Source organism: Leptopilina boulardi, unplaced genomic scaffold (assembly GCF_019393585.1).
Source record: "Leptopilina boulardi isolate dan_hultmark-lab unplaced genomic scaffold, ZJU_Lbou_2.1 LbouV2_123, whole genome shotgun sequence".
NCBI lineage: Eukaryota > Metazoa > Arthropoda > Insecta > Hymenoptera > Figitidae > Leptopilina > Leptopilina boulardi.
Genome location: NW_026137667.1, coordinates 324,849 through 343,357, shown reverse-complemented (window position 1 = coordinate 343,357; position 18,509 = coordinate 324,849). Strand labels below are relative to the sequence as shown.

Sequence of the window (18,509 nt, the reverse complement as noted above, 5' to 3'; positions counted from 1 at the left end):
ATTGTAGAAACGAAAGATTTTCAGTTGACTGTGAACTGAGTATTTTTTTTAGTTCACTGACATTAATCCTTTCAAATAAAATTAATTATTCACATCAATTTAAATTTAATAGTAATAATATTTATAAACTTTGATTTTTCTACTTTTTTTTAGCAGTAAAGTTTATAAATGACTTTTCCTTAATTGTATTTCTTCGTTATTCAAGTTTAAGAATAAATGAAGAGAAAAAAAGCAGTAACACAGTTAATTGAAGAATCCTTTTTTAAAAGGCAGCCTGAGTTTTTTGTTCAAGATCATCGCTGCACGATCGAAATATATTTGCACTTTTTCAAGGAATAATCCGACTTATATTACTTCCCAAACTACTTTAATTTTTCATTTAATTTTCAAAAAAATTTTAAATCTGGATTTTAATTTTTCTGAAAAAATTTGAAATAATTTTTCATTTTCGTTTAAGTAAATTAACAACGTAATTTTAAATGTTTCTTTATTTAACTGAATTTACATGAACGCCAGTAAATAATATTTGCGATGTGTTGAGATTTTTTTATTTATTTTTATATCCTTCGATTCTAACTATTAAAGTGAGATAATTCTTCATTTGCTGATATAAATAAATAGTTTTATGTAAATTGGTAAACATAATTCGAGCAAGTGATCGAATTCCTAGTTAAATTATTAGAAAGAGCACTGTAAAAAACCTAAGAATATTTCCCAACTATTTTTTTTTTTTTTTTATGAGTCGTTTGATTTGTTTATACTTTTCGTGTATATACTTATTATGTAAATATGTATGTATATTTTATCTATTACTTAATAAAATGAGTGTTAAATTAATCAAAAAATTCATTTTTAATGAAAATCAAAAAATATAATATATATATAAAATATTTGTTGAATCGAAAGTCTATTCTTTTTTGTAGATTAATTTAACACTGATTTTTCTTAAAACGCAGTTCACCTGTAACAATCTTTGAGACAATATTTTTTTTGAACATAAAAATATTTTTTTTCTACTTTTCTGGCGGAAAATATTTTTTTGTTTCATTAACAAATTTTGGAAAAAATCTGGATTAAAAAGAGTAATAATAATAAATAATAAAATTAATTTTAGTCTTTGCATTTTTTGCACATATGATAATTTTTTATAGTGATTATCATAGATGAACTGATTGAATTATCAGATATATTTTTTTAATTCATTTAATTTTTTTCTTGGCTAAACTTCTTACTGTCGAGAATTTTTTTTATTAAAAAATGCTTTTTTTTTGTAAATCACACTCAAAGTGGATTTATACGTGAGCTTATTCTATAGAAAAATGAGAAAACAAAAATATCTATATGCAAAACAGATTATACGCTTTTTAAAAAACTAGAAGGTACTTTAAAATTTAATATTTGTTTGTTTGTTTAATTGCACTGTGGCAATGGACTTACGACACTTCTGATTTTTTCTGTATAAGCAGAAACTTTTTTTTTTATACAAAGAGAAGTCAGTCGCGAATATTATATGGCACGGCTTTTTGAGTACAGTTTTATGTCACAGTTTTTTCAGCAGTTTAATTATTTTTAGTTCATTCGAACTATAGATGCTTGTGTAATAGAACCATTTATTTTATAAAAATTAATGACGAAAATTAAAAAAAAAGAAAAACAATTACGTCGAAATCTTTAATATTTCGTTATATTTATAACATTTATAGTTCGAAAGATCTGCTAGAATAGTGAATATCTATCTATCGTTGATTTTATTATTGTGTCATGTAGGTATATAATGTATTTATTAGAATAGAATCTTCAACATCCGACTCGAAATTTTCTAAATTAATTATTTTTTAAAAACACTTTCTAAATTATCAAAGTTATTATAATGATTTATTATATTAAAAGATTATTAGAAATATAGCATAAATTTGCCTAAGAAAATATTTTTAAATAGATTTATTAAATATATAAAATGTTAGTAACAATTGGGTTTATTTTTTCTTATTAAGAGATGTACAAAATTTATTTTTGATTAAAATTATCTAATTAGTCTTAAAATTGATTTATCAAATTTTAAAAAATTTTCGAACACTTATTTTTATTTTTTAATTTCTTTACTCAAATTGGCGCTCTAATAATTGTAAAAAAGATAAAAATAACTATTATAGAAATAAAAAATATCAGAAGTGGAAGATTCTATTTTATATATAGGTAATATATAATAAATTTACTTTTTTTATGTGCAAATAATAGTATGCACCCGTGAAATTAATTGAAATTTAAGCTTTTTCTTTTTTTTTTTTTATTATGGGATGCTCAGGTAAATAAAAAGAAAATAAGAAAAAAAAGGATAACATATATTATCAGTCAGGTACTAAAAATGACATCCCAGAAAAAATTCAAAGAAAAAATCTTCTTTAAATTTCGTTTAGTATGTGACAAATTTTTTTTCGCGTTTCAAAAAATGGAAAGGAAAAAAATAATTGTCACCTTTAAAAATTAATTATTAACTAAAGAAGATAATCTACGAGAAGCAAAAAATTTAACTTTTGTCATTATCTAACAAAATTGCAATAATATTGCTTCAATATTAAAAATTCTTAGGTGTGTGTGTATGTGTGTGAAAATTTATCAAATTTGTTTCTAAACTTCTATCAAACTTAATTAATTTCTAATAATTTAGTTTTTACACAATTGTGTTGAAATTTTTAATAATGAATCAACAAAGATTGTAAATCATTTCCAATATAAAAAGGATAATATATAACTCTCGAATTCGAGAAATATTAACATTAATAATTTTGTGACAAATCGAAAATTGCAAATGCGAAATCACAGGTATTCAATAAGATTTTCAATAATCATTTCATTTTCACAGGTAAACATAATAATTAAAAGCTTTAGATATTTAATTTTTCTAAAAAAAATCGTGCTAATCAATCCTAGTTACTTTAAAAGTTAATTTTATTCCTCTAGCTTCAAGTTTTTCAAAGCAGGATAAAGAAAAGCAACTCAATAAGTACACAATTGTGTTAATAGCTTTTTCTTTCTTTGGTAAAATACCTACGTGAGAACGAAACCTAAAAAGAATTGTGTTTTCTTATTGAATCACACAATTTCTGTTTCTTTGCGCCAAACCGGCTCTCGATAAATCACGTTCAATTTCATCATCATCTTCAATTCTATGGAGAAAAATTTTTATAAAAAATTAAATTATTTCTTATTTACCAGGAAAATTTTCATTTAATTTAAATAATTTTAAAACTTACGCTCTTTCTTGAGTATCGAGATGATGTACTAATTCATCTCTTTTATTCACAATAGAAACCAATTCTTCGAGCAGAAGATCCTCTCGTACTTTCTGCTCTGCTGATTTTTGCCACTCTTCAACAGCAAGAATGCTCCTGAGTTCTTGATTTAAAAGTTCAAATCTACGTTCTAAATCGTCTTCTTTTTCTCTGCAATTCATATGAAACAGTATTGAATTTTTAATTTAAATATTAAAATAAAAATTGAATTTTAATTTATTTAAATAAAAAAGTAATACTTACAAAATATTCAATTGCATCTGTCTCCTCAGGAGAGCATTCTTCTTATTGACAAGAGTGAACCACAATGACATCAGTCTTTCCGTTTCCTCTTCATTGTCACTTTCCATAGCAGCTCGCAATTGTTTCTCAAGTTTAGCAGCTTGTATATCGATTTGACTTTGTTCTCTTTCCAGAGCTTCTAATTCATTCTGAATATACGAAGTCATATCTTTTCCCAACTGAAATGAAAAAAAAATAATGATTAAACAGAAAATAAATTGTAGAATGTTTTTCTAAGCCTTATGGAATATTCTCTGAAACTTGTATAAAATAACAAAAAATTTTAAAAAAGAATTGCCAATTATTAAAATAATATTACCCCTCGTAAAACGTAAGGACCACCATCTGGATAAGTTTTTTCTGGGGAAATTCTTTCCATAATTTTCGAAAATGAATAAAGTGGACTCGAACATTTTTTATCACCGTCAGACACTGGAGTACTTGATAAAATATTTCCATTGTGTTCCGACTAGAAAATATATCATTTTTAAACATTGTTTCCGAATTTTTTTCCAATTTGTATTAATTTTGACTTCATTTTTATACCTTGATACTAATTCGATCACCAGGAGTTGAGGGTGTCATGCTTCTTCTAGGACTATTATTTTGATCATCAGTTGATCTTCGATCACTGTTATTGTCATCAGTAATTTGATTACTCGAAACAGTGACTCCCAATCTTGCCTCGGCAATTAATCGTCTTGCGCGTTCTCTCAATTGCTGTTGTCTCTCTTCGTCGCTTTGCTATTTACATATCAATTTAGAAATTAATTTAAATTCAGAATTAATACTATATAATAGAACTTTTAATTTTAATAAATAATTTTTATATTTGAGTAAATGAGTATTTTTAAAGTGTAGTGAAGCATTTACAAAAAATTGATTATTATATTAATTTAAGAAATCACATTAATATTAATTACATATTATTATTAAATTTTTCAAATATATTTACAATAAATAAAAAAGAATAAAAATATTTTATTAATACTTCCTTTTTCATAAAGAAATTAATCTAAGAGTGTGCTTGTACTAATTTAAAAAAAAAACGAACCTCAACAGGGCTCGTGGCTAGAGAACTAAGACCAGACTTGGATTGATTTCTTGCTTGTTCCAAAAGCAATCTCGCTCGTTCTCTAAGCTCGTCATGACGGGTAACTAGAGGCTGTTAAAATTTTACGTAAACAAAACAAAATCTAGCAAAGCAAACAACATTAATGTTCAAGAAAAATATAATAGTAATTACATGTTGTCCATGATGTTCATCCTTAGAAGGCGATAGAACTCGCGTCTCTGATTGAGCTCGAGGTCCTTTGTCAGGCGAAAAAAGCAAGCTCTGAAAATGAAAAAAAAATCTTGAAAAAACACAACAATAATTTTCTTAATTATTATATAAACAAAATTCGATTGAAAAACAAAATAAATGTTAATCTATAAAATAAAAATATATTAAGATAATAAACTTAAAAAATTAATTATTAAAAATAAAATTTTAAACATAAGAATCTAAACAACCTGTAAAAAAAAATGAAGCAATAACATTAAGTGCACTAATTTATACATGCAGTGGAAATAAAATATTGAGAGAATATAATTGGCGAAGATAATTAAAAAGGATGTGCGTAACATCTACAGAAATATTTTTTAAAATACTTTTTTAATGTATTTACAATGCGCAAATAATAACGTGCAAAGCACTGTTTTTTTTTACTGGAAAAAGGCGCTAATTAAAAAAGATACTTCAATTCTGAACGTGATTTTGAATTAAAATCTTATAACAAAAGCTCTAGTTTTAGTCTCTTTTTAAAGAGGGATAAGCTTATTGAAAAACACAGTTCGTTTCTAATTAATGAGCTCAGTAGGTTAAAAAGTGGAAGACCACATTTTATCACGTTCACAATGTATAGTAAATTTTAATCGTTGGAAAAAAGGCAACTTTTTTCAAAACTCAACATTTCTTTTGTAATACTGACATCTTGTAAAGATGTTGAGAGTTTCGAGGCAGAAATTGATCGTGATATTTTATCATCAACGATCTGTATGTTTTCCTCTTCATCATCGCTACCGAAAGGATCAGTTAATTGTCGCCGAGTCATAAGAATCGGACGTTGTTGTATTTGCGCACTTCTCGGTGGAGATTTACTCTAAATTCATTATTATTTTAGATTTCATTATAACCAAATAACACTTGATGATTAATAATGATTAATAATAATTATTATAAAAAATTATTAATAAAACCTGATCAGTTATTAATAAAATTTTTATGATTAACTTTAATTAATTTGAAGGTAATTAAAATATTTTTTATTAGATAAGATTTGAAAAATCATTTGCTATATATGTAAAGTAAATTTTCAATTATTTGCACAAATTGAAATTTATTAAAATACAAAAATAGAATAATAACCTTTTCTCTTGAGGCGAATTTCTCTTTAGTTGGTGAAAGAACTTTTCCAAGAATACTTTTAGAGCTCGCTAAAATTATATCCTTTACTTCTTTTACACTTGAAGGTGATTTATCTTTGTTATTCTCATGGTCTTGATTATCCGTATTTAAACTCAAGTGCAATCGACTCTTCAAAGAATCAATATTGTCTTCTTTCTTCAAATCAAATGGATTAGACCTTTGGAAAATTTATTTTTTTCACTTAATTTTGAATTTTTGATTTTTAAAAATGATTATTTTTAATTCAATTTAAAATTTCGATTAAAATAATTGAATTATTCGTACCATCTTCCGCTTTCTGATTTATTGTTTCTCTGTTCAATCTGTTCCTTTTTGCGTAAATTAATAATTTCTTGTCCAAAAAGCTGAACACTCACGTCCGCTTTATTGTCGGTATTAAAACGTCCAATCATATATGAGGACTCATCTGTTGTTTTACCAATTTGATGTACCTAATAATAAAGATGAGATTTGTAAAATTAGTATTTTCATTTTAAATTTAAATTAATTTTTTTTAATAAGAATTAAATATTTTACCTCCAATTCATGACCAGTAAAATGTGCTCTCAATTGATACAAATATGTCATCACAGCTAATTTATCAGGTACAGTCAAAATATCCATATCTGCTGGTTCAATAACCTTAGGAATTCCTAAATTTTCCCCGGCATCGAACGCTTTTTTGCAATTCCCTTTCACGTCATGCGGCAATAAGGAATCTATTTCTCTGTATAATTAAAACTCGAGATTGATTTTTTTCTGCGATTCAAACTCAACGATTATACTTTAATTAAAAAAAAAAAAAAATGTAATAAAAAAGAAAATTACAAAAATAAGAAATTCCAGTAAAATATAATAAAGTAAAATTTAGAAATGATATAATTTTTTTTTTTTTTTACTTTATGCCAGTTTTTATCAGTGAGAAATTAAATAATAGTTGGCTATTGCTATAATTAGAGAGAAAAAACATGTTATCTTTTATTCATATAAAACATTTCCGTCTGCGCTGTAAGAATTTTATCTCCTTATTCATTAAAAACAATTTTTTTTGTATACGTACATAAGATCTGGTCTAAAGCGATGAATAATGGCACAAAAAGCCATTCCATTACGCCAAGAAGTTGTTAAATTTGTTACTTTCACTCCGGAATAATCTTTAGTCATCTCCTTACACCACTCAAGCAAATCCTGACCAGGTGTAATTTCTTTCAACCTTAATACACCTGTATCTCCTTTCTTTAAATCCAAAGGTCGCAATGGCAATTTCAAGGACACATTGTGTTCATTTCTTTTCCTAAAACCAATAATTATTCGTTTAATAAATTTAATTTTTTTCATTAAAAAAATTTTTCATCATTTACTTTTAAAGTAAAATTTTATATTTTTATACATTTTATAAATAAATAAATATTTAATAAAAAAAATGTTAATTAATTAATTACGTACGCGTTTTCGAAAATAATTTTTTCCTTTGGTGGTGATAAATCTTTTATTAAACTTTTTATTCCCGATAAATTATTATGATCACGAATAATATAATGATCATTGACTGGAGTCGTTTCGTCCTTCGTTAAACTCGCCACTAGAAATAAAATTGTGATGCATTTATTTATAGAACAAAATAGTTTTAAGAGATGGCAAAATTGCTTTGCCAGATTTAAAAACAGAGAAACTACGTCGTTCACATAATGATCGATCATCACTCTCCACTACTTTTCTATTCATAGCGCACATTGAATATCAAAATAATATTGATGCACACGTAATAAAGTGATGAAGAATACAGGAAAAAGGATCGCTCAGAATTTACTTTATAATAACTTGATCTTTGACTTTTTAACTCAGCGTTAAGGATAATTTAAAAAAAAAAAAAAAATCACAAAGAAAAAAATATTGATCTTTGTTTAAATATAGAATGCGGACTATTTTAAAGAGAGGAATTTTTTTGCGAATTGGAATTTTTAGTTAGAATTTGTATTTTTTTGAAATATTCAATATTCCAAAATCATGAAAAATTAGCGATAAAAAAATCTTTGTATGAGAATTTTTAGGTAACTCTTAACAAGTATGTCATTTTTTTCCCTCTATTTTCTTTTGTTAGATTTAGAAATAGGTCACTAGCCCGAGGTTTACGACCTGCATTTTCATTTTGCTCTTGGATTCTTCGTTTTAATTTTTCGACAACATTCCGAAGTAAAAATTTTAAATTATAAAGAAAAAAATATTTTTTTTATTAAACCCACCACTTATTGGTGTACTTGGTAATTCACTTTCCGTAAGGCTATTTGTCATTAGATCTAATTGAGCAGAAATATCCAGTATTTCGTCCATATTTTTAATAGATACTTCCTCGACATCCTCAGGAATATCCTCATTGTCAAAATCATCCAGAGGAGCGATATCACTATTATTGTTTACTGACATCAAACTAGCCATACTCTGCATGTCCTCATCCCTAATTAAAAAAGATCCGTTGCATTAACTCTCTTTTTACAATTAAAAAGAAAAATTCTATTTTATATTCAAAAAATTTAAAAACAATTTGTTCCTTTTTCATATAAAATTAAGAATTTCTTACGTAGCCTTGCCCTCTCTTAAGAACACACATGATAATGTACATTCTAAAGTAGCGCTGACAATTTTTTTGGAGGTAGGTTTTAAATCAAATTTAAGTTGTTGTTGACTAGATTCAAGCGACGCGTATTTTTTCATGTTTATATTAGCAGCAGCCACGTGACGACGCTTGCCTGTATGTGAGACCTGTATACACATTTAGTCATTTATTAGAAAAAAGAAGCCAATTGTATTAAGCTCTATAAGTAACTAATGACTTGATAATTGTTTTAATTCTTTTTCTAAATTTCATAATTTAAAAAATGTATAAATAATTGCTTTGTTTAGGAAAAAAAGAAACTGATTTTCTTTTTAAATAAGTTTTTTCTAATTACATCTTCTATTACAAAGGTCCAGTCCTTGTCTTCTAATTCATGAGTCCTAGGATCTTTGAATAAAGTTACAGAAACAGTATGATTGTCCGGCACTGACCAAATAACAGCACCTTTTAGAGGATTACTCAGACTTGGTTCCCATTCTAATGGATCAGAACTAACTCTACGACTTCTCCTCGTCCAAACAACACTTAATTTATTTGGTTTCCTGGTAAATAAAAAATGTATTTTTTATTACAAAAAAAGGAAAAAAAAGAACTAAATTTTGCAACGTTTAAATCGCTTAATTTTCTCAAAAAAAATCCAAATAATTAAAACAATTTTGAAGCTTTTCATAATAGTTGAATAATAAAAAATTCCAAATAGAATAAAGAAGTCTTATAAATAAAGGAATTTTTAAATTTGCTAAATAACAAGTTGTTGAGTCGTAAAAACAGATTAATCAAGACATATAAAAACTTTTGCACTCCTCTTTCATAAAAAGAAACGTTAATTGTCCATTACCGCAAGAATCTTGTAAATAACATGAGAAATTGAGTCACTCACCATCGTGTGGTAGTTTCAAGGGTCACCTCGTGATAGGAAACCGTGAATTGAAACTTAGCAGCTCTTTTGTTCACCCTTTGTAGTCTTTTCCAAACGGAACTCATTTTTCAAACACTGGGGTTATAATCAACACTTGTCATATAAAGCTTTGGAAAAATTAGAAATCGAGATTAATTATCACAAAGTTCTCCTTTGTCACGTAAATAAATCATTATTACAGTAGATTGATACGACGACACGCGAATTGGTGTTTTTTTTGCGACACGTTTAGTTGAATGATAACCTGCAAAATGATCGATAACTATAATACGAAAATCGTCCCAAGGTTTAACGTCCCTCAAAGTTTAAGGTTATGACCTCGAGAGGTTATAATGAAAATATTTAGAAAATCCACAATCGCGTTGTCTTCCACAAAAACTTGACGTATTCTTTGACGTCAATGAGATGAACATATCCTTTTAACTGGCTTCTTGTTTGACAGCTTCTCACCAAGTTTGACGTTTCAAGATCATCGCACGATGTCACTGTTGAATCACAAAACTAATATTTTCATGAATATAATCTTGAAGAAAATGGTCGTTTTAGCCTCCTACGATAAATAACTATTTTGCTTATTGTATATAAATGCACTGACACAGTAGAAAATAACAACTAGAGTAATGAAAGTAGGAGTTCCTCAATGCAAAGTTGTTTTTTAATCTAAAAATATAAGTTCTCCTGTCACTGAATGAATTGATGGTCGGTAAAGTAGTGTCGGTAAGAATGGTTGCTAGTTATTAGGCGCTTCGCAAAACGTTTTACGTTGAGGCAACAATCAACAAAATAGTTTAATATGCTGGATTTAAAAGTTTTCTTTTTGACCAACTACAATAAGGATATTGTTGACTATTGTTTTAATTTATTACATTCTCAAAATAATACAAAAAAAACGCAGCGATGACTTAAATTATTTGCAAATGTGATTGTGACAACATAACCTCAATTTCTTAACTGTCACTTTTCAAATAGTTAAACAATCGAAAGTTTATTTAAAAATTTAATGGAGAATCGAATGAAATGAAAAATTTTAAATGACATTTGCTTAAACGAAAACTACTTTATGATGAAAAAATGAATGAAAACAAGGAAAACATGTTGGATTTTTGAATAAGAAAAGTATTTACATATATTTACCTACAATAATTAGAAATTAGTGCCTTACATCAATTAAATCATTTTTAATTAATCATATTTATTACAGGTTTTATTAATAATACATAAAAGAATAATTTTTTTCATAGATTTCAAATTGATGGTGTTACACGCTTTGAGTGTAAATACCTAAAATTTTAAAAAGTAGGCCTTCACAGAAAGATATAATTTAGTAAAAAATAAAAAGAAAAATTTTCTGTTGTCAATTTCAAATAATAATTTTCGCATGATTACAATTCTTAATATAATTAATAATAATTGTTATTTACATTTCACTAGCTTTAAAATGATATCTAAAAAACTTTCAATTAAAGGTAAAACAACAATGGAGAAAAAAAATTTTTACTTCAACGAAATTTAATTTTACAAATTTTTTAATTAATTATGCATTCTGATAAATACTTTTCAATTTTTTAGGGGCAGAATATGATATCATAGTTTGTAGCTGGGCTTGGACGGCAAGTAAACGTACTTGTTTGGTCATCATAGGCATAACTAAAAAGAATATTATTATTATTAGTTAATATCATTTAATTAATTTAATTATTTTACTATTATTATTACCTATAGGCATCTGGACAAGCACTTTTGAAAATTGCTGGATAATTCTTGGGCCAATGTGCACTTTTGCAAGTTTGAGGAGTATTGTGAGCCCCACGACAACAATACTGATCAGTGTTAAATGCAGCACATGCACTTTTGCATGCTACGGTCCATTCTCCTGATTTAACAGCCAATTCCCCAGGGCATCGTGCATTTAAATCTGCATTACATCCGGCTGCTTTACAGTCATATTTGCCTCCTCCGGATGGTTGGAATCCTCCAGTTGGTACCATCCTTAAAGGCAAATTATAGCCATCGACGAGGGAAATATCGTAAAAATCAAGTCCACCAGCTCCACTGAACGTCATTTCCGCCAGAGTCACAGGTGGAACACCCCCTGCGCCATTGCATTGAATTTTATTTCCACAATCGCCAGTTTCGCAATGACCTTGGCCATTGCATTTGGTGCGGCCCCAAATTCTGCCTGCCCAATTATTTGGTGTGCCAATTATTCGGGCCTGATATTGTTGTAATTGGAATCCACCGTCTTCAAGATGTTTATGACCTGGATTACCCTGTATGCCTGGCCACACCGGAAACGGACAATTATTGTATAATTTTAATTGATGCCCCGATGTAAAGGCAATCATTAGGAAAAGTGACGGTAAGTATTTTAAATCCATTTTTTATTTTTCAAAATTCTATCTTTTTCTCTATTTGAAAATTCGATTGAAACTCGATCTCTTAACAGGAGTAGTTCTGCTTTTATAATGATTAAAATCATTGTCAGTTCATTATTTATAGCGCGTTAAAAGTAATTGATACTATGTAATTATCCGTATCTAAGCGTACTATTTTTTTTGCAATAAGGAAAGTCAAGGAAAGTCTCAATAACATATCATTTTTAAATATAAAGAAAATAAATTATTCATTAATGTTTGTAATGAATTTTTTTTCAAATAATATTTGATTGATTGTATTTTTTAATTCAAAGAAATTTAAAAATTATTTTAGAACAAAAAAACTTGATTTGAAAAAATTTTGTTGATTTAAAAAAAATTTTAATTATCTTTGATTATAATCAAAGGAAAGTTATCGTTTATTTTAAATAATTTAATTACTTATAAATGCATTAAAAAATAATTAAATCGTATTTATTTAGAATATAATATATAAGAATTCATTTGAACTATATTCCTCCTTGATTTGAATTTTTTTTTTTGCATTCGTAATTACTTTTGCAAATACGCTTTACAAGTGAAATTTTTTATCTTTCCTTTACGCTTGAATACCTTTAAATTATACAAATAAATTAACGATATTTTCCTGTTTTATGATGCAAAATATAAGGAAAACATTTTCGATACATGTTTTTTAAGTGGAAAACAAAAGATAACACTAATAAGAATTTATATTTTTATTTTATTTGTTAATTTAAAAAAATTTATTTATTGCTTCTTCATAGATGAATTATTTTAAAAAGAAACTATTAAATACCTTAAAATCGCATCTATTATTCAAATCTTTTATGACATTATAAGTTTTTTTTTTAGTTTTTAATTCAAAATTCTTATCTCTATATGATAGCAAATTATTCATAAAATTTTATATTAGACAAAGCAAATTCAAAAATTCAACTTTTTTAAAAAATTATTTGTTTATTCAATTTTTATTGATATAATGTTTATTAAAATTTTTAATTAATAATAGATAAGGAAAGTCATTTCTTGACCTCTTTTATAAAATATTCAAAAAAATCGCGCATATAATTTAAAAAAAAATTTCTAGATAAATAAAATACAAGTGTTTTTGTAAAAAGTTAAATAACAAAATTAAATAAAATTATCTAATTTTTTTTCTTGAACAATCAAATGAATCGAAAATGAGTTTACTCGATGTAAAATGGTTTTTTAATAATATCCTTTGTCTACAGATAAAGATAATTAGTTTCAATAATTGTATGTTTTACATTTTATTGTATTTCATGAATTTAAGAACAAAATTATTGATGGAAGAATTATTGTAATTTTTTTTAAATAATGAATTATTGGGAAATTTTGTTTGCATATTTTAAATCCATTAAGTAAAAGTGTGAATACTTTTTAAATATTCATTGAGTTCACGTAATAAAAAAGCATATCCCTAAAATTTGAAGTTCATGTTTCTAATTTCTATTTTATATTAAAGTTGTTATGATAATACAGTTTAAAGAGGAAGGATGAGATCTCCGACCCATAAAAATGTATTCAATCGTAGTTTATATAAGAAATTTCATGCTTATAAGTCTATTTAATAACTTATATCTCACTTGAAGACATATAGAAAACTAACAAATCAAATTTAACATTGTTAAAATGTTTTTAAACTTGTGGCTAATATTTTCAGTTTTTTATGTTTTCTTAAATAAAAATATTTTCCTGAAAGCTGAAAACAGTGGTGAGAGTTAGTTAAATTTAAATTTTGCATAAAATAAAGGAGGATAAGAAGTATTTTAAAAAAAAGATAAATTTATAAATTTATAAACAAGGATTTACAAAAATTTGCACTCAATTTCTTTTCGTTCTCTTTTTTACAAAAATAAATATACATATATATAATAAATATTTTACCTGAATTTATAAAATTAATACTAATTTTTAATTATAAATAATATGTAATTGCTTTTATTATTATAATAACATATGTATAGTTCTTTTATATAGAAAGAAAAAAATTAAAATGTACCGTAAAATGAGGTAAAGTCGGCGTTTGAGGGTAAAGTCGGCCGGCGCTTTAAATCATTTTAAAGTTTAACTATTACTTTTTTCCAGAAGAAATCCGAGTTTTATTAAAAATGTAGTTAGAATTAATGTAAATTAATAAATGAAATACAATATTTAAGTGTTTAAAGCGCCGGCCGACTTTACCTGCAAACGCCGACTTTACCTCATTTTACGGTAACTGAAAAAGTATATTTTAATACTGTTATTTTAAAATAAATATGAGGTAGCAAAAATGTTCATGAAATGAATGTAATTTTCAACCAGTTTTTTTTTGTGACGTATACAAAGTTAACAATTAGGAAATACTTTGTATATCTATTTGTTTTTTGAGAATTATTTTTATCACAATATGTATACACGTGTATATTGTAATTTTTGTTTTCCTTGTACCAAATAGTACAACTATTGGGTATATATATACAATGGTTTGAAAAAAAAATTATCAGTAACAAAAAACTTAAACGAAATAATTATATGAACATTAAGCGGACAAATTTCTGATTTAAGTGCCGCTTTTATTTGAATTTGAAAAAAATCTATCGAAACTTTTTGTAAAATTCAAGACAAATGGATTTCAAATTTTTTCCAATATTTTTTCTGATGATCGCCTTCTTAAAGGCACATCAAATAAAAATTTATAACAATTGTCCGTATACAATTTGGCCGGGAATTCTGGGCAATCCTGGACATGAAAATTTTGAAAACGGTGGATTTCAATTGAATTCACGAGCTGTTCACATAATAAATGCACCGAATAATTGGGCCGGCAGAATTTGGGGAAGAACCAATTGCAACAGTCAAGGTCGTTGCGAGACAGGTGATTGTGGAAATAAAATTCAGTGCAATGGAGCCGGTGGTACACCACCGGTTTCGCTACCAGAAATGACATTCACCGGAAATGGAGGAATTGATTATTATGATGTCTCTCTTGTTGATGGTTATAATTTACCCGTGCGAATGGTTCCAACTGGAGGATTTAAATATTCCAATGGTGGCAAATACGATTGTAAACCGGCCGGATGTAGAACTGATTTGAATCCACGATGCCCTTCGGAATTAGCTGTTAAATCGGGCTCAAGGACCATAGCTTGCAAAAGTGCTTGTCTTCAATTCAATAATGATCAATACTGTTGTCGTGGAGCTCATAATACATCAGCAACTTGTAAGAGTCGAGACTGGCCCAAAAATTATCCAGCAATTTTCAAAAGTGCCTGTCCAGATGCCTATAGGTAATTATGATAAACAAATTCTAACAATAAGTCAGAATTTCTCGGCTAAAATTAAAAAAAAATTAATTTTAACGAAAAATCACTTAGGCTATCAATAATGTTTATCGTTGAAATAAACAATTAAAATTGTTAGTAGTTCTAAATTAAATTTTTTCTAATTATTGTTACTTCTTTTTTTAAAAAGCTATGCGTATGACGACGACAAAAGCACTTTTACATGCCGACCAAATCCAGCTACAAATTATGACATCACATTCTGTCCTTAAAAATAAATTATGGCAATGAAAATTAAACTTGAAAAATAAATATAATTCAAAAATATTGTAACTACTTGTAATTCAATAAAATTTTTGCTTTTCTTTCCATTTAAATATTTGTATTTTTAAGTGATTTTCCTTATGTATTGGAAGATTTCATCGATCGGGTAAATAGAATTGTTTATTAACAAAATAAAATAACCGATATATAAACAACAGACGAAACACTTGCAGATCTCAGTGAATTTTAAACAATTGAACTAAAAAAATGGATTTAAAATTTCTCCCCATATTATTTCAAATGATTGTCTTTTCACTGGCTCATCGAATACGAATACAAAATAAATGTCCATTTACTGTATGGCCTGGTATATTAGGCAATCCTGGACACCGAAGTTTAGAAAATGGTGGATTTCAATTGAATCGAGGAGCTTCTCATCTAATTAATACCCCAAATAATTGGGCAGGAAGAATTTGGGGTAGAACTAAATGTAATAATCGTGGGCATTGTGAGACTGGTGATTGTGGAAATAAAATTCAATGTAATGGGGCAGGAGGTGTTCCACCTGTGACTCTAGCGGAAATGACGTTCAGTGGAGCGGGAGGAAAAGATTTTTACGATATTTCCCTCGTCGACGGGTATAATTTACCCATGAGAATGGTCCCAACTGGAGGATTCCGATCATCTGGAGGTGGCAGATACGATTGTAAACCTGCCGGATGTAATTCTGATTTGAATGCCCGATGTCCTTCTGAATTGGCTGTTAAATCAGGATCAGCGACCGTAGCATGCAAAAGTGCTTGTTTAAGATTTAATACCGATCAGTACTGCTGCCGTGGACGTTTTAACACTGCTCAAACGTGCAAAAGTAGAAATTGGCCTCGAAATTATCCAGCAATTTTTAAAAGTGCTTGTCCCGATGCTTACAGGTAATTAATTCATTACAAAATTAAATATGTAATATACAATTGATTGAATAATAAATTTTTTCAGTTATGCATATGATGATCAAACAAGCACCTTCACATGTCGACCAAATCCAGCTACTAATTACGATATCATATTTTGCCCCTAAAAAACCTTAAAAAAATCGTAAAATTGAATTTCGTTTTTCAATTTTGTTTTTCTTATAATCTTTTACCATTGTGTATAATTTAAAAGAAAAAAATTGTCAACTATGATATGATTCTAAATAAACAATTTCAATTTATTGTAGTTATTTGTAAGTCAATAAATTTTAATTATTTGAAAATAAAACTAAATATTTAAGGTATCCTCTGAGTAAATTATTGATTCGAGTTTTTACAAAATTCTGAAAAACATATATTATATCCAATATGAATAATAAGCAACTGAAAAAAATGAGTTGATTTGTAAATACAAAATTAATAAATCTTTTATTTGTGAAATGTGATAAAATGATTTATTAAAAATATGTAAATCAGTTACCTAACTGTTAGTATTCAATTTATTATAATAATAATATATTTATAATAATAATAATATGTCAAGATAATTTTTTTTAAGTAGATTGTCTTAAAATTAAAAAAAAAATGTAAATCGCAATTAATATTATTGACATTTTTTTTCTACAGTTTGTTCAGAACCCATGAAAACTGGTGTTTGCAAAGCTGCATTTTATCGTTATGCTTACGATAAAACTGAAGACCGTTGTATTCAATTTATTTATGGTGGTTGTCAAGGCAATGGAAACAATTTTGATACATTAAATGAATGCTTAAAAGCTTGTAAACCAAGTGGGTATAAATATTTGATACTTTTACTTAAGAGAAGAATTTTTTTTATTTATAAATAATGTTTAAATTATAATAAATAATTTTTTGTTAAAGCTTGTCTACAGTCATTACAAACGGGTAAATGTAGAGGGTCTATTCCACGTTTTGGATTTAGTTCAGAAGAAAATAAATGTGTGCAATTTATTTACGGTGGTTGCGATGCAAATGAAAATAATTTTCCAACTTTGAAAGAATGCCAGAGTCAATGTGAAGGTAAAAAAATATTTCCAACCTTTTTTTACGTATTTAAAAAAGAATAATTTTTTTCAGTTGAAGATAAAGCACCTAAAATAGTACTTGACAATTGAGATTCATGAAGGAACATATACGAGGCCCATGTTTGCTCCCAATTTTAATTAGATTTTTTTTGTATAAAATTGGAATGTGTAGCTAAAGAATCTTGGTTATATATAATATTAAATAAAATAATTATTTTATCATGTTATGTTAATTAATATAAATGTTCTTTTATTACAATAAAAAATAGATAATAATAATATTGTTTTAATAGAATATTTCTTTTTGGTAAAGATTAAAAATTATTAAAATATACCTTCAAATAGTGTGAATAAATTAACATATTGCAACTTTTGAAAAATATTCAAAAAGAGAAAATGAAGTGCTACCATCTGTCGTATATAGTGCACGACTCGCATCATATCGGTAATGTCACATTTAATTATTTCATAACACACTGGAAAATCTTTGTGCAAGTTATGTTTTTCTTATTTTGAAACTATACACATTAATAATTTAATAATTACAAATATAATTTTTCAAAACTATTGTATAAATTATCGCTTGAATTATCCATTTATTATTTGCAATAATTGTTTTTGACAGTTTTTAGTGATTTTTTATGTTTATAATAATTAGAAAATCGATAAAAAAGCAATTATGACAAATTAAAATTTAGGAGTGCAAATCATGCGCCTCTTCTATGATAATAAAATTGCAATTTTTTTTTTAAATAAACGCTCTTTATTCAAATTCAAATTTGAATTTACTATCTCTGTTACTCCTACACGTTGCCATGACAACTCCTGCAGGCAGGCAGGCAGCCGAGAGGTGAGAGTGCGGCCTAAGAGAATTTTCTGTCCAAAGATCATTTCTGATTGGCAAATGATACAAACAAACAAACAAGAGCAGGTGTTAAATTTTGTGACAGCTGATAGGTAGATTACTTTCAAAGGCAGCTTGTTCATTCAATGG

General features: G+C 26.8%; 4 protein-coding genes across 12 annotated transcripts; 2 read left to right on the top strand and 2 right to left on the bottom strand.

The window, feature by feature from the left end:
- Positions 1–470: 470 nt before the first annotated feature.
- LOC127288848 (EH domain-binding protein 1) lies at positions 471–10,196 on the bottom strand. 4 transcript variants are annotated; one of them, XM_051316538.1, is made up of 17 exons: positions 9,519–10,193; positions 8,973–9,180; positions 8,603–8,784; positions 8,268–8,479; positions 7,471–7,606; positions 7,085–7,318; positions 6,562–6,751; positions 6,310–6,476; positions 5,986–6,202; positions 5,549–5,719; positions 4,822–4,911; positions 4,630–4,740; positions 4,122–4,319; positions 3,895–4,044; positions 3,537–3,754; positions 3,255–3,443; positions 471–3,167 (listed from the first exon to the last, which is right to left on the bottom strand). In XM_051316538.1, the coding sequence occupies exons 1-17, from the start codon at positions 9,620–9,622 to the stop codon at positions 3,086–3,088; spliced, it is 2,859 nt and encodes a 952-aa protein (XP_051172495.1). In that variant the 5' UTR covers positions 9,623–10,193; the 3' UTR covers positions 471–3,085. The 4 variants fall into 4 exon arrangements, with proteins under 4 accessions (XP_051172495.1, XP_051172503.1, XP_051172511.1 ...); XM_051316546.1 differs by lacking the exon at positions 4,630–4,740 and having other exon boundaries at positions 9,519–10,196; XM_051316554.1 differs by lacking the exon at positions 5,549–5,719 and having other exon boundaries at positions 9,519–10,191.
- Positions 10,197–10,325: 129 nt separating this feature from the next.
- On the top strand, positions 10,326–18,484 carry LOC127289151 (actinia tenebrosa protease inhibitors-like). 5 transcript variants are annotated; one of them, XM_051316968.1, is made up of 4 exons: positions 10,326–10,673; positions 17,097–17,258; positions 17,352–17,510; positions 17,568–17,794. In XM_051316968.1, exons 2-4 carry the CDS (start codon positions 17,111–17,113, stop codon positions 17,603–17,605), a joined length of 345 nt encoding a protein of 114 aa, XP_051172925.1. In that variant the 5' UTR covers positions 10,326–10,673; positions 17,097–17,110; the 3' UTR covers positions 17,606–17,794. The 5 variants fall into 5 exon arrangements, with proteins under 5 accessions (XP_051172925.1, XP_051172907.1, XP_051172915.1 ...); XM_051316950.1 differs by lacking the exons at positions 10,326–10,673; positions 17,568–17,794 and adding exons at positions 13,322–13,694; positions 18,347–18,484; XM_051316958.1 differs by lacking the exon at positions 10,326–10,673 and adding an exon at positions 13,324–13,694 and having other exon boundaries at positions 17,553–17,794.
- LOC127289106 (uncharacterized) lies at positions 11,036–12,034 on the bottom strand. Its single transcript, XM_051316885.1, has 2 exons — positions 11,274–12,034; positions 11,036–11,204 (listed from the first exon to the last, which is right to left on the bottom strand). The coding sequence occupies exons 1-2, from the start codon at positions 11,933–11,935 to the stop codon at positions 11,123–11,125; spliced, it is 744 nt and encodes a 247-aa protein (XP_051172842.1). The 5' UTR covers positions 11,936–12,034; the 3' UTR covers positions 11,036–11,122.
- LOC127289095 (uncharacterized) lies at positions 14,385–16,755 on the top strand. Of its 2 annotated transcripts, XM_051316865.1 has the most exons (3): positions 15,002–15,243; positions 15,878–16,430; positions 16,495–16,755. In XM_051316865.1, exons 1-3 carry the CDS (start codon positions 15,132–15,134, stop codon positions 16,574–16,576), a joined length of 747 nt encoding a protein of 248 aa, XP_051172822.1. In that variant the 5' UTR covers positions 15,002–15,131; the 3' UTR covers positions 16,577–16,755. The 2 variants fall into 2 exon arrangements, with proteins under 2 accessions (XP_051172830.1, XP_051172822.1); XM_051316873.1 differs by lacking the exons at positions 15,878–16,430; positions 16,495–16,755 and adding an exon at positions 15,428–15,614 and having other exon boundaries at positions 14,385–15,243.
- Positions 18,485–18,509: the final 25 nt, after the last annotated feature.

Coding starts and splice junctions, on each gene's coding strand:
- LOC127289151 (XM_051316931.1), top strand. CDS start 13,607: ATGTTTTTAAACTTGTGGCTAATATTTTCAGTTTTTTATGTTTTCTTA. Junction 13,695..17,096: donor AGCTGAAAACAGTGGTGAGA/GTTAGTTAAATT, acceptor TTTTTTCTACAG/TTTGTTCAGAACCCATGAAA. Junction 17,511..17,567: donor ATGCCAGAGTCAATGTGAAG/GTAAAAAAATAT, acceptor AATTTTTTTCAG/TTGAAGATAAAGCACCTAAA.
- LOC127289106 (XM_051316885.1), bottom strand. CDS start 11,935: ATGGATTTAAAATACTTACCGTCACTTTTCCTAATGATTGCCTTTACA. Junction 11,205..11,273: donor GCTTGTCCAGATGCCTATAG/GTAATAATAATA, acceptor TATTCTTTTTAG/TTATGCCTATGATGACCAAA.
- LOC127288848 (XM_051316538.1), bottom strand. CDS start 9,622: ATGAGTTCCGTTTGGAAAAGACTACAAAGGGTGAACAAAAGAGCTGCT. Junction 4,320..4,629: donor TAGCCACGAGCCCTGTTGAG/GTTCGTTTTTTT, acceptor ATATGTAAATAG/CAAAGCGACGAAGAGAGACA. Junction 3,168..3,254: donor CTCGATACTCAAGAAAGAGC/GTAAGTTTTAAA, acceptor TTTTCTCCATAG/AATTGAAGATGATGATGAAA.
- LOC127289095 (XM_051316865.1), top strand. CDS start 15,132: ATGATCAATACTGTTGTCGTGGAGCTCATAATACATCAGCAACTTGTA. Junction 15,244..15,877: donor GCCTGTCCAGATGCCTATAG/GTAATTATGATA, acceptor CTGGTATATTAG/GCAATCCTGGACACCGAAGT. Junction 16,431..16,494: donor GCTTGTCCCGATGCTTACAG/GTAATTAATTCA, acceptor AAATTTTTTCAG/TTATGCATATGATGATCAAA.